This window comes from Podarcis melisellensis, assembly GCF_964234715.1.
Source record: "Podarcis melisellensis genome assembly, chromosome: 7".
Classification (NCBI taxonomy): domain Eukaryota; kingdom Metazoa; phylum Chordata; class Lepidosauria; order Squamata; family Lacertidae; genus Podarcis; species Podarcis melisellensis.
In genome coordinates, this window is record NC_138539.1 from 57,339,509 (window position 1) to 57,354,164 (window position 14,656).

The 14,656-nt window shown below is 44.2% G+C and overlaps 1 protein-coding gene across 4 annotated transcripts in view; it reads left to right on the forward strand.

Annotated features, from left to right (window-relative positions):
• Positions 1 to 12,121: 12,121 nt before the first annotated feature.
• Positions 12,122 to 14,656, forward strand: part of DCDC2 (doublecortin domain containing 2) — a 40,103-nt gene continuing 37,568 nt past the window's right edge. For 2 of the 4 annotated variants that reach the window (XM_081919260.1, XM_081919261.1), the window contains exon 1: positions 12,122 to 12,162. In XM_081919260.1, the coding sequence (XP_081775386.1) occupies positions 12,137 to 12,162 (26 nt within the window). In that variant the 5' untranslated portion in view covers positions 12,122 to 12,136. The other 2 variants (XM_081919262.1, XM_081919263.1) reach the window with 2 other exon arrangements.

Consider the following 14,656-nt stretch of genomic DNA (forward strand, 5'->3'; position numbering starts at 1 on the left):
ATAGGGTGCCTACATTCTGCATAGACTGGTTGCATGGCAACATGTAGCATGCAGCTGCAAATGGCTTTAGATACTTATTAGGTCCATAAATTAGCATATATACAACACCAAAAACTTCGACAAATTTTTGAGAAAGGACAGCTGGCTATATAAAGGGCCCCATTATCTTCAGTAGCTTAGGGCAGGCTTCCATTATCTTCAGTAGCTTAGGGCAGGCTTCCTCAACCTCGGCCTTCCAGATGTTTTGAGACTACAATTCCCATCATCCCTGACCACTGGTCCTGCTAGCTAGGGATCATGGGAGTTGTAGGCCAAAAACATCTGGAGGGCCGAGGTTGAGGAAGCCTGGCTTAGGGCCTCATCAAACCTAAATCCGGCACTGGCTGCATTCGTTATGGCCTGACTTCCTTGAACCCTGCCCACTCTACATTTCACAGAGTCAGATAATTGCCGCTCCTGCCTCAAATTATGTTCTTGCACTGACTGCGGGAGTCTTTCCCTGCCATATCTGGAGATGCCCCCAGGACTGACCTTGGGACCTTTTGCATACAAAGTCTGCTTTCCTTCTCTGAGCACCCACTAGCTGCTTTTTAAATAGGCCTTCTGTCTGCAAGGAGAAAGAGGGTGCTTAACAGAGGAGCTGGACTGTACTTTGCCGGAACACATAAACAACGGAAAAAACAATCATTTGTAGGATTTGTACATGAAGCTGAGACATGGGTTAATGTATTTATTTCAGGGCCGTTTGTAGGCTAAGTTGCTGCTATTCAACAGGACAGGATTTCCATGTGAATGTCTATGGTCTCTAGAGGAAGAACTCTAAAAGTTTTACAACATGAAAGCATAAAGAGAAGATTAAACTGTTTACAAGATTTTCTTTTCTGCACTTCCATCCACAAGACAGCAATATGAAGACAAGAAAAATGTCATTGAACAGGCTAATCAACTTTGGTCCATGTTTTCATGATCCTGGTTCAAGCCAGGGCTCTTTTAAATTTAAATTTTAACTTGTTTTAAATCCAGGGGTCAAGGAGTTTTGCACATCTTAATTAATGTGGCAATATTTTTGTCTTGTGACGCCTGACACAATGCCCAGCTTTCTGGATTGAATGCTCATGTTATTTCCCCCCTTTTATTTCCCTCTTGACAATTTGCAATCAAAGTCATCCTGTCACAGCAACCTTTCTAGCCAGCAGGGAGAAGGGGGGTGGAAGACTGGTGGGTAGAGACAGCATTTCTAGCCTTTGAAAACAGTTTGATTTGATGGACTGAGTTTATTTACCTATCACCTTTCCACAGTGAGCTGTGTCCAAAGAGGTTTACGACACTCATCCATTGGAAGATACGGCTGGTATAGAACACAGTTGCCCAAATCTTACTGGTGTTAGGACCAGAAGATCACAGACAGCACATTATACTTTGTCAGTCTCACAGGCTAGCTGCGCACCTAGTTTTTAGAGGAGGAAAACAAGAAAAAAAAATCTGAATCTCAGAAGCCAGAACAGCAAGAGGGATCGCTGTGCAGTAAAAGCAGCAATCCCTCTTGCTGTTCTGGGTTCTGGGATAGCTGCACAGCCTGCATTTGCTCCATAAGACGCACACACATTTCCCTTTACTTTTTAGGAGGGAAAAGGTGAGTCTTATAGAGCAAAAAATACGGTACTTTCAGATCTAGGGAATTAGTTTGAGTTTTGTGTGCCTGCAATAGGTGGCAGTATATGAAATAGTGAAACAGTGTTTGAGATGGCTGGATGTCAAGGATACAACCCAAACAAAAGACATTAAGAAAATACTGTGTAGAAAACAAGAGCAGGAGAGCACTAGCGGCTGTTTCCCCCCCCAATACCTGATCCAGTAAATACCCTGGTATTTATTCTTCAGCCTATAAAAACAACATTTGTTGGTGGTACCATATAGATGAATAAATTTATCTTGGCAAAATATTCGTGGACCACTGCCCATAAGAATCCCCAGCTGCTTTTGCTGTAGTCACATCCCTTTATTGACAAATGTTCAACACAGCTTCCACTTGACTGCAGGAAGCTCTTGCAGCCAATTGGAAGCTGCACCTTGGCTTTTGAACGGTTAAGTTCAAGAACCAATGTACGGCTGTATTATAGTAGAAATTTAGCCAGTGAATGTTATAGGGTTACCCACTTGTGCCTTTAACAGCATCTTCAAGTGCCAAAATGATCGGGTGAAGCTTTTCGCAGGGTAGAGGTAATATTTATTGTTGCCTATTAAGGCCTATAAATTAAGCTACACTGGTAGAATGAAATGTCAACTGTCCTAATATATTTAGTGATTATTTTGGTGTTGTTGTTGTTTAGTCGTTTAGTCGTGTACGACTCTTCGTGACCCCATGGACCAGATCACGCCAGGCACTCCTGTCTTCCACTGCCTCCCACAGTTTGGTCAAACTCATGCTGGTACAGAATGGTAATAAAAATGAATCCAGATATGTGGTGTAATGGTGCTATGGCACAGTTACAGAACCTTACATAGTAAAGCATATTTAATTGTCAAAATGAGGTTGGTCACAACTATTCTTTTCATTTTCTAGTTTGGGAACTAAATTGCCTTGTTAGTGCATGGGACAAAGAAAGGAATTCTAAACCATAGTAGAAATGAGAATCTTGGAGATACCCTTTAATTTATTCTAGATAAAGGCCTGTCAGTTTTGATGGGCATGAGTTGATAGAGGTGTGTTGCGGCCCTTTCCTCAAACACATTCTCTTTGTGTCTCTCATTTCCCACCATTCCATCTTTTCCTGAAGCCATTGCTTCGAAACCTGCATTTCCAAATGTTAGAAGACGGTGTCAAGTAGAATGTGCTGCTCTCCAGACTTCATTCTACAGAATACAGTAGGAGTCATTAAGAGCCCAGACAACCACCTATATTCATTTTTTGTTGTAGTAGTAAAGTCACACTAGAGGGTGACAGAGTGCTAAGAGAGCAGAGGGGGAATGTTAAGAATAAACTTTGCTAGTTATGGATGACATTAACCTCTGCCCCACTTTGACCCACCCTTTGGTGGGCAGTATTAAAATTCTTCTTGGAGTAGCCTGCATGCTAACAAAGAATTCTTATTTCAACATTACTGAGCAGAGAGAGGCAGTCTCTGTGTGTGCAAATTTTCTTCTTTCCCTTTAAGGGCCACTTTCTTTCTGTGGCAGACTTGCATTTCATAAGGATCTTCTCACCTATCTTCTGACTTCTTCTCCAATACACCTCAGGAGACTGAGCTTCACTTAAAAATAAAACAACAGCCTGCGGCTAATTAACAGAGTTCGCACAGGGGTGCAGCATTTACAACAAAAAGGAAGCTGGCATGCTTTAATGGCTTTCGTTGCCTTGTAATTTAATGTTTGGACAGGGAATTTTATGAGCCCCTGAAATAACGGTGGCCCAGGTTTTAAAAATAATGTGCAAATGCCATCAGTATTTCATTTGCTCCAATTAGTACTAGTGAGTCGGAGCGCCCAGTAACGAGTAATTCAAACTGCTGATTAAGGCAGTCCAATTATTCTAGAATTATTGCTGTGCATAAACCAAATGCTATTGTTTTGCTTGTTCTTAGATGCACAGCGTTGATTGTTGTAATTCTAAATCATGAGTGGACAAGCTATTTAACAGAAAGCGTTTAAATACCCTTCTGCTAGAATCTTTTAATTAACACTATCAGTGACGTTTCCTTAATTACATTATTATGTGTAACACCAGATATGGCAGAAATACAGAAGGATATATTGAGGTTGTTCCTGTGCAGTGAAATGTACTTTTTTATTTTGCTAAAGTTTACTTAAAAACTGAAACAGGTTCATTGAAATTCCAGCTGCCTTCCATGTGGCATCAGGACAATTTCCTGTTTAGACTTCCATAATCCTGTGAAGAACAGTCACCGTGGTCCAGTGGTTTAAACATTAATTCTTGCTTCTGCATGGCACTTGGAAGATCTTCCTGATGGCATTGCATGCAGGAGCCGTGATATTTAAATTCACCTTATCATGCGAATATTATGCCTGCTAGTGTATCCTTGGCAGTGATGCTCAAATGCATACCAAAATGAAGCCTCACATCAGTGCATCTATGAGGCCAGAGTAGAGTTGTTTTTCTTTGCTAGATTCCACTGGCAGGAACCGTGAGATATTGTAAACATTATTGGAATGTCTGCCTAGCTAAGTAACAGTGCAATCCTAATGTCAAAATATGTCAGCTGGGACAGGTTAGGCGTTATCTCCCTCCCAGATGAGGTGTCTTTAAGACAGGAGCATCTATCGACAGCCCTGCTGGCGGAAGTTAAGTCAGTGAAGAGGGCAAAAAGGGGTGGGGAATGGACAAGGCAGCTCAGGGAGAAGGATAAACAACGTTATGCAGAACCCTGACTCCCTTCATATACTGGTCCCGTGTAGAGAATTTTGTGTAATACAACAACCCAAATGAGGGTGCAACTGAATTCACTCTGTAGGAGTCCATGGAGCCCTGTTTAGGGAAGTTTTTAATGACTGATGTTTTAAATAGTAGGAGTGAGGTGCTGTGGTAACTTCATGCATGGAGACTGCTGCCTGGTTAGGATTGTTTTTCATTCTTTCTTCCAAAGCAGGGCTTTTGAAAAAAATTCTCAAGGTTCTAATGTGTACCTATGGGGGGGGCATTTTTTTCAAGTAATCTGGTCTCAGGCCATTTAGGGCTTTAAAGCTGTGTTGACTATTACCTGGGATGTGGGTGGCGCTGTGGTCTAAACCACTGAGCCTCTTGGGCTTGCTGATCAGAAGGTCGTAGTTCGATTCCCCGCAACGGGGTGAGCTCCTGTTGCTCTGTCCCAGCTCCTGTCAACCTAGCAGTTCAAAAGCACACCAGTGCAAGTAGATAAATAGGTACTGCTGTGGCGGCAAGGTAAACTGCATTTCCGTGTGCTCTGGTTTCTGTGGTTTAGTCATGCTGGCCACATGACCCAGAAAGCTGTCTGTGGACAAATGCCAGCTCCCTCAGCCTGAAAGCAAAATGAGTGCCACAACCCCATAGGCACCTTTGATTGGACTTAACCTTCCAGGGATCCTTTACCTTTTTACCTTTAGCTTTTGACTATTACCAGAGAACATTTGGTAATCTGGGCTGGTGTTCGAGCCTTTCAGGCCTGTGTCCCATCTAGTCTAGCATCCTGTTCTCACAGAGGCCAGCTAGATGCCTATGAGAAACCTGCATGCCAGACCTGAGCCCAACAGCATTCTCTCCTCCTGCAGTTTCTGGCTACTGGTACTCAGACGTGTACTGCCTTTGAGAGTGGAGGTAGAATGTGCCTATCATGGCTGCTGGCCAGCAACCTCCACACATTCATTTGAAGATAGCACCTGACCATACAGAAAGGAAGAAACAGTAATTGAACTGTTTATTTTTCTGTACAGATATGAGTGAACTGTCTACCAAAACACCAACAAGGGCAGCAGTTTAAAGCCCATAGGAATTGCTGGAACTTGGAGGACTGTCCTGATCCCATAAACGGCAATGTTAAAGTAGCAGCTTGTGGGGACCTCTTAGGTTCCAGCACTGGACATTTAGGGTCCTTGTGCCATTGTAGAGGCCAATCCAAGGTCAAGCACAGTAGCAGCCTTTGGCTCGAGGCAACTCATAGTCTTCCCTTGTCTTTATGCAGCAGATCTCTGATACCCAAGATACATCTTCCGATGGGGAAGGAGCAAAGCATGAATGGAGTTGGGGTATGGCCCCTGCTGAGCAATGTGGTCTGAAAGGACAGTGGAGTAGACAAAGACATCTCTGTCCACCTGTCTGGATTAGAATGTGCCGTTAGGTATTGCAGCACAGGCAGCTGCAACTGGGCTGCCTGTCTTTAACAGTAATAAATCATTTAAAATTAAGAAACACTGGCACAAGGCATTTGAAGACTGCAATATATAAAAAAGGAGTGTATACTAAAGTGGTAGTACTGCCCTTTCACATTTATTAATTAAGGCAAAATTGAAAAACCCAACTGTTAACCAGTAACAGTAGAACATCAAACACTGCTCTCCTCTAAATTACTTTTTTTTTGTAATGGTTAACCACCTTCTTTGTAGCTCACAGCAGGGGGGGATTTTTCCCCCTTCCTGAAAGCTGAGATAAAAAGAAAGGAGAAAATTCCTGTCTGCTTTTATCATCCTGTATGTTGAAATACGGGTTGTTGTTTTTAAAGAACGGCACTGAGCAGTGCAAGTCAATAAATGAAATTATTTTAATTTTGATACATGCTAATAATGTCCTGTCAGGTCAGCGTTACCCCTTCTACAAACGAGTGTGAGAAAGGAGGCAAAAGTCTTAAGTTGATTATGAGCAGTGTTTTATAGTGCAGATCTTTAAACAAAGATATTTCTGGTTAAAGTTTATTTACTATGTTCATTCTTTGAATTAAGGCTATCGGGTGCATTCTAGAGCTTTCATGGGAATTTCACCCTTATTCCTTACATGGTGTGTTGGTGCTATGGATCAAAATGACTAAATAAAGTGGTTCCTCAGTTTACAAACTTAATCCATTCCTGAAGTCTGTTCTTAAACCGAATCCATTCTTAAACCGAGGCGCGCTTTCCCTAATGAGGCCTCCCACTGCCGATGCCCTTCCACCGTTTGACTTCCGTTCGTAGACCGAGGTAAACTTCCAGTTTTGTGGAGTTTGTAAACCGAATAGTTCGTTAACAGGGCTGTTTGTAAACTGAGGTACCACTGTATATGATATGTATGGACTTGTGAAATACAAATTATACTCGTACAAAAAGACTGCCGAAAGATGAAGAAACACACTTTTGCTATTTCTGAATGAAATTCCTTTTTATGAAGCCCCCTTCACTGACAAACCACCTAAAGTAACTATACCTGACCTTCTCTGAGTAAAAATTTAACCATCAGATCTCACTGGTGCTACTACTAACCCTCCGCAGATAACATTCCACAAACTCTCCCTCACACTCAGCTGGGAGAAGCTCTTGTTTGTACACAGGTTATAGCATTGCCAGTGAGAGATTCTGGAAGCTATAATTTCTTCTCACTATCATACCAGCCTCTTCTTGTTTGTGAGCCAGTTTCACACAGCCAAGCCTCTCTGCTTTGATGGAAAAACATTTTCGTCTTCCTGTAGTCAATGTTGTATACCTGCTACCTCTCCTGTCAGGTGTTACGTGAATTTGTAGCCTTCTGAATATTGGGTTCTTTTTTGGAGGTGACGGGAGACCTTTCTTGGTGATGGGGGCTTGCAAGATTACCTGCCTGGGTAAATCAAGGAACTGAATGTACTCTGATAACACGCGTGCATCTTTTTGCGTGAGATGTAGTTCCATATATTGCAGCGGAAACGGCGAAACTGTACTTTTTTGGGCACATGCTTAAAATATTTTTCTTTAGGCAAGCCAATCGAGACACGCAGGTGGTGCTGTGTTTCAATCTTTTTAAAGCCTCTGTTGATTTTAATAATCCTGAATATTTTTAAACCCTTTAAATTGTTTTTTTCATCGAGAATTGTAACATTTGTTTTATATTATTGTAAACCATTGAGAGTTTCTTTTTGTCTACAATCAAGCAGGTATATAAATTTTGTTAAACAAACTGTCAGCTTGAGATAGCTCAGTCGGTAGAGCATGAAACTCTTAATCTCAGGGTTCTGGGTTCGAGCCCCAAGCTGTGCAAAAAGATTCCTGAATTGTAGCGGGTTGGACTAGGAATCTCTTACGACTCTACAATTCTATGAAGTAAAACTCCCGTTAGATGCATGGCACAGTTCATGTAAAGAGAACTCATCAATTCTCAATGAAAAACAAGAATTAACCCGAGTGTTTCATAGTGGAAGCAGACAGACAGATCTCTCTCTCTCTCTCTGAAGCAAGACTTAAGTGAGTTCAGTGTGGCTTAGCAAGGCCTTTTTCTGCCTGAAGTAAAGGACAAGATGGCTTCCGCTCCCATTCCACACACACAACCTGACTTTTAGCACTGGCGACAGGATAGCATCTCCCACTGCACCAAACATAACAACCCAGTTTCGAGGATATGAAGTAGCTCTTTGGCAATAGAGGAAAATAGCTGGGGGGCTCAGGAGGAACAGCTGGGAGCTACCGTTGCCTGCCCTGTAGCATCTGCAGCCTGAAGTGGTTGCTTCAGCCTGCCTAATGGCTGGCCCGGCCTGGTGCTGGGGAAGGTTGGAATACACAAGTATAGTTTATACTATGAATAACACAGGGCTCAGTTAAGACACCCCTGCAAAAAAGAGAGAGGGGGGAGCCTGATCTAATCCAATTTGTGGTCTTCTTTCATTGGTTTCTTGTGGTTTGCCCTTTTGGCCGTTGTCTTGTAAAAGTCTGATAAAAAAAAATGTCAGAGCTAATCTTCTGGAAAAGGAGGACTAGTAAAGTTGCGAAGTGCAAATAAAGAGAGTGGTGTTGAGCTTTCTCTTGTAAAATTTTCCCCAATAATAAAGTTTTTCTAAGGCTCCTGTCCAGTGCTTCACTTGTACAAAATAAGTAAACGGGATTTAATTTCCAAGTAAATTTAATTAAGGTAAGGGTAGTAGGGATATTTGGGACTCTAAACTGAAGCAAATGTAATCTGGCTGTATTAGGAGCCTAATATTTAAGAATTGATGTACACAGCATTTTGAGATACAACAAAAATCATTTGGGCAGCTAAAGAAAGCACTGCCTGAATCTTAAAATATGCCTTTGGAGAAAGTCTGCAAGACTGATAACTGAATACAAGACAATACAGAATATATGCCTAAACAGCAATTGTTGTTGTTCATTATATAATATTCTTTTAAACAATTCCATCTCCAAAGCATCTATCACCCATCCAGACTGAACCATCAGAAAATGTTTGGGTTTGATGTATCTTAGAAAGAAATTAAGATATTTGAAGATGACTATCATGTCCCCTCTTGGTCTCATTTTCTCCAGGCTTAGCATACTCAGTTCCCTCAACCGTTCCTCACAGGGCTTGGTTTCCAGAGTCTTGATCATCTTGTTTGCCCTCTTCTGCACATGTTCTAGCTTGTCAACATCCTTCTTAAGCCATGGCGCCCAGAAGTGGATAGAGTACAGTGGTACCCCGGGTTACAAACACCTCAGGATACAAACACTTGGGGTTACAGACTCCGCCAACCTGGAAGTAGTACAGTGGTGCCCCGCAAGACGAACGCCTCGCAAGACGAAAAACCCGCTAGACGAAAGGGTTTTCCGTTTTGGAGGCGCTTCGCAAAACGAATTTCCCTATGGGCTTCCTTCGCAAGACGAAAGCCCATAGGGAAATCTCCAGGGACAGCGGGGAAGTGCAGCGCGTCTTCCCCACTGTCCTCAGACCTCCTCCGAAGCCTGGCCCAAAGCCTGGCGATGGGGCGGAGAGCCCTCCTCCCCCCCGCCAGGCTTCGGAGGGCTCCTCCGAAGGCTGGCGATGGGGCGGAGGGCTCTCCGCCCCATCGCCAGCCTCCTCCGAAGGCTTGCGGTGGGAGGAGGGCTTTCCTCCCCACCGCCAACATTCAGAATGCTGTTCTGAATGTTGGCGGTGGGGAGGAAAAACCCTCCTCCCACCGCAAGTCCCGGGAACAGAGGAGAAGCGCTGCGCGCCTTCCCCTCTGTTCCCGGACCTGTCCTGAAGGCTTGCGGTGGGAGGAGGGCTTTCCTCCCCACCGCCAACATTCAGAATGCTGTTCTGAATGTTGGCGGTGGGGAGGAAAAACCCTCCTCCCACCGCAAGTCCCGGGAACAGAGGAGAAGCGCTGCGCGCCTTCCCCTCTGTTCCCGTACCTGTGCTGAAGGCTTGCGGTGGGGAGAAAAGCCCTTCTCCGCACCGCCAGCCTGGCAAGCGGTCTCCATAGGAACGCATTAATTGATTTTTAATGCATTCCTATGGGAAACCGTGCTTCGCAAGACGAAAAACTCGCAAGACGAAAAAACTTGCGGAACGAATTAATTTCGTCTTGCGAGGCACCACTGTACCTTGAGTTAAGAACTTTACTACCTCAGGATGAGAACAGAAATTGTGTGGTGGTGGCACGGCAGCAGCAGAAGGCCCTATTAGCTAATGTGGTACCTCAGGTTAAGAACGGTTTCAGGCTAAGAACGGACCTCCGGAACAAGTTAAGTTCATAACCAGAGGTACCACTGTACTTCAAGTGTGGCTTGATCAAGGCAGAATAGAGTGGTATTGTGACTTTCATTGATGAATGAATGATGGTTTAATATTATTCTTATTCTTATTTGCCCTCCTTGGGTAAATAAGGGTGGGTTACAACAATTTAAAATCCTTTACTACTACTACTACTAAATGCAACCACAAAAAGTAGGATGGCTCTGAAAATATACATCTCAGGTGTCAAAAGGCCAGGGTAAAGAGGTGCATCTTCAGTATTTGTTGAAAACTGTATAATGAATGCACCTCTGTGGTGAGAGAGTTCCACAACTTAAGAGCTGCCACAGAGAATGCCCTCTTTTGTGCCACCACCCCCTGAGCTTTTTAAGGCGGCATAACTACCAGGAGATTACGATCTGAATATGATAAAAAAGCTTGCACTTTTCCACAATAATCAAATTTTTTAAATGATGTGAAACTCGCATCTGGATTATTGATTGCTCCAGAATCTAGAAGATTCCAGACCCGGGTTATTGATGGCACAAATTGTACAGGGACAAGCAAACTGTGGCGCAGGAACAAAGTGTTATGCCTTGCACTCATTCCTCCCTTGCTCCTGCTTGTTACCTGGTGAAGTACATAATATTTCTTTTCTCAAGTTTATATCACGGCCTTTCTTCTGTTATGCTACCTGAAGCGGCTTACACAGGATTCCTAGGAGGTTACTCATCCAGGCACTGATCAGAACTAGAGCTGCTTAGCTTCAGCGAGCTGGGGGCCTCATGTGCCTTCAGATGATATTCTGGGCATACATATGTAGTATGCATACATATGTATATAGTGTTCACTGAAGTACTTTTGGCTGTGTACATTTAGAACACGCTGCTTTACTCAAAGAATCCTGGGAGCTGTCCTCACAGAACTATAATTCCCAGCACCCTTAACAAATTGCTGTTCCCATGATTCTTTGGGGGAAGTAAAATGTTGTAAATATATGGCATGTGCATAGCCATGGTCTTTAGGATTTGATATGTGGCATTCTTGACAAGAAGTCCGGCCATCATTGCTGTAGATCCCTGAAGGACAAATTGACAATTAGAAGAAGCAGTGCTTTTTTTCTGGGGAGAAGCAGGGGTACGCAAATTATTTTCTAGCACAGTGAATCGTCAGTTCTGTTGAACAGCACAGTGAACTGTCAGTTCCGTTGCTACCCTCGATGGCGGCCTCATTTTCCGTCATGGTGTTTCCTGAGTCTCAGATGGAAGCGAGCGTTTAATGTGTGAAGTAGGAGTTGGAATCAAGCAGGGTGATAGTTGTTACCACCTCCAATGGAGGCTTCCTTTCCTTTCCTGGTGATTTTCGTGAGTCAAAATGAGAGTACCCCTAAACATTATTTTAGGAAAAAAGCACTGATTAGAAGTACCATATAACTAAAGAAGTGATAAACTGAAAAAAGGAGGAGAGGGAAGGACAGGCGAGAAGTGAGGGAGACCCCTCAATATGCTTGCTTCTTTTAGTAGCATTAGCAGGTCATTCATCTTGTTCCAAGGTTTGGATGGGAATTACAGTTCAATCCTACGCATGTCTTCTTGGAAATAAGCCCTGAATGGAATTCCTGGGTAAGTGTGAATATGATAGCCTATTATCCTTGTGGCCTGTTTATTTTTTTTACTAAACCAAAGATACTCAGGAGACACATGTAACCATCTGTGTTCTCTCTCTCTCAAGAGGAATTGTGGAAAGCTGTAATCAGGAGTGGGCCGCTGAATAAAATAGAAATTAACAATACACCCATCTAAAAACTATTGCGTGTATCTCCCATGCAATGCCTAGCTTGGCCCTGCACATTGGCTATCATCCATCAAAGCAATAAGTGAAAAGCAATGATCTCGCCATCTTCTTTGGCGTTCGGTCTGCAGCAAATGGTACATGGCACCTTTCTGTGGGGTGGTGCTGAAGACTCATCAAGACATGAGCGCTTAATGGAACACCTGCTTTCAGGTGGCACTACAAACTTTTTTCAATACCTGTGCCATGCCAGTGCTTAGAAATCTTCAGAGGTTTCTATCTGTTTAGTAACAGGAGTAAGAGTAATCATAATCCACAGGCCCGTTCTTCCACGGATGGCAGTTGTGAACAGTTAGGAACCCACGCCGCCTCTGGAACCCCAAGAGCAGCGAGGGATCCTCCAACTGCCATCTCACGCCCTCGGGAATCTCCCCTGCAGGCCCACCAGGTACCCAAGAGGAACTTTGCCTGCCAATCCATCATGCGCCTTCTCTTGCCATTTCTGCACCGACGGCAGGCAGGCTGCCCTCTCGCCCCTGTCTGTCCGGCTCAAGCCATTTCCCACCTGCCACGGTTTGCCTAGTAAAAGGAAAAGGGGCAGGGCTGGATTTAGGTTTGATGAGGCCCTAAGCTACTGAAGGTAACGGGGCCCTTTATATGTCCAGCTGTCCTTTGTCAACAACAAATCGTCGCTGTTTTTTTTGTGTGTTGAATATATCCTATATGGTATATAGAGAGAAAAGCAAAGCTACAGGGAACCAGGCAGAGGGCCTTCTCGGTAGTGGCGCCCGCCCTGTGGAACGCCCTCCCGTCAGATGTCAAAGTGATAAACAACTACCTGACATTCAGAAGACATCTGAAGGCAGCCCTGTTCAGGGAAGTTTTTAATGTGTGACATTTTAATGTATTTTTAATCTTTGTTGGAAGCTGTCTAGAGTGGCTGGAGAAACCCAGCCAGATGGGTGGGATACAAATAATAAATTATTATTATTATTATTATTATTATTATTATTATTATTATTATTATTATTGATCTAATAGGTATCTAAAACCATTTGCACATAACAAAATATGTATTTTATCAAAGTAATTGTTAAACTGAAATACAATTAAGAAGAAATATATTAATAGTGAAATTTTGGGGGACCCTCAAGAGAGTGGGGCCCTAAACTATAAGCTTGTTTAGCTTATACGTAAATCCGGCACTGAAAAGGGGAAGAATAACAGTTTCTCTCCCTACCACCCACGGGAGGGGGGTCCCTGAGGCGCCCCTCTCCCTTGCCGGCGCCCCTGAAAGCTGCAAGGCTGTTGAGTCTCTGCAGTTTCCTTTCCTTGCATTGAGTGCAGCTATGTGCGTTGCTACGGAAACTGCAGGGTTGGGGAAATAATAATAATAATAGCATTCTCCTCCAACTCCTCCTCCTCCTCCTCCCCTGGGAGCCGAAGTTCCCGCAGCAGCAGCAGCAGCAACAAACCGCCAGAATAGCCTCCCTGCTCCTCTCTCTTACCTTTGGGAGACCCAGCCCGGAGAGAGAATGAGGCAGGTATTCTGCGGTAGCGACAGCCGCCGCCGCCGCCAGCCTGCAGTTCTTTGGTAAAGCTCATGGTGCTGGCAGCTGAGCCGCTGCTGGGTGGAGAGAGAGAGAGAGACGGGCTGCCCTATATCCAGAGTGAAAAGAAGAATTTGGACTTTGCTGTGTGCACAGGTGCTCTTCCCCTTTCTCCTGCTCTGTTCTTCTCTACAGGGGACCAAAACAAAAAATGCTCCCTAGTTTGTGCTGCGTCGTTTGTCCCCTTTCCCTTGCTTCCCCCTGATTTGCGTGTTCACACGTGATACTAACAGCGGCTCCCCCCTCCAGCCCGACACGGTCGTGTGAATTACTTTGCTTTGTTTGTTTTTAAAGTGTTTTTGTTTAAATCGGCCTCTTTTCCCTTCGTGGGTTAAGCCTGACGCTCGTGCACGCCAAAGAGCAGCCACAGGTTTGTTTTGTTTTTTAGCGCTTTTAGTGTCGCGCGGACGGGGACACTTTCTCTTGCTCTTGGGAGAGCTGGCGAGGAGAAAAGCTGGAACTGGGCACCCGGGTTTCCCGAAGGGAAATGCCAAGAAGAAAGAAGAAGTCGGGGAGGGGGGGGGGGTTGGATCTGCCCGAAGCCATTTGCAAAAGCAGCACAGGCATTTCTTGCCTGCTTCCACCCTGGCCAGAGGGCAGTGCTGGTCCAGGCATCTTGAAGGCTTGATATTTCCTCAGCAGAAGCTGAAAATGGGGGTGTTTGATACGAAGGGCCCTCAAAGGGATTTAGGGCACTGATCTCTCTCCCTGCCTTGAGCCAAATTATTCCTTCTAAAAGCAGCTGAGACAGACATCAGGAAATATTCAGAGGATGGGCTCCCTTGCCCTTCCATCCCATGGTTTAAAGTGAATTTAAACCAGAACTCACCTGTTCCAGGATCATATGAAGTGGTCATATGATCAACATGCTCCTGAGGATATGCAGAGTGCTTTCACTTCATCACAGAGCAACCACAGTCAGACCCCCCCCCCCAATGCCTCTGATGTGGCTTCTTGAGATCTCTTGTAGAAATTAATCGCTGGGCTATATCTTATCAAGGTTGCAGTAAGAGTGTGTCTGGTAAATTAGGGGGTAAGCATGTGGATCAATTAAATGTGACACTGGTGGGGCTGCAGCTATGTCTTCATTTGCAGTGAGAGACAGCATCCTGAGGGGAGTGAAGTATGAACTGTTTTCTCTTCAGACTGCATGTGG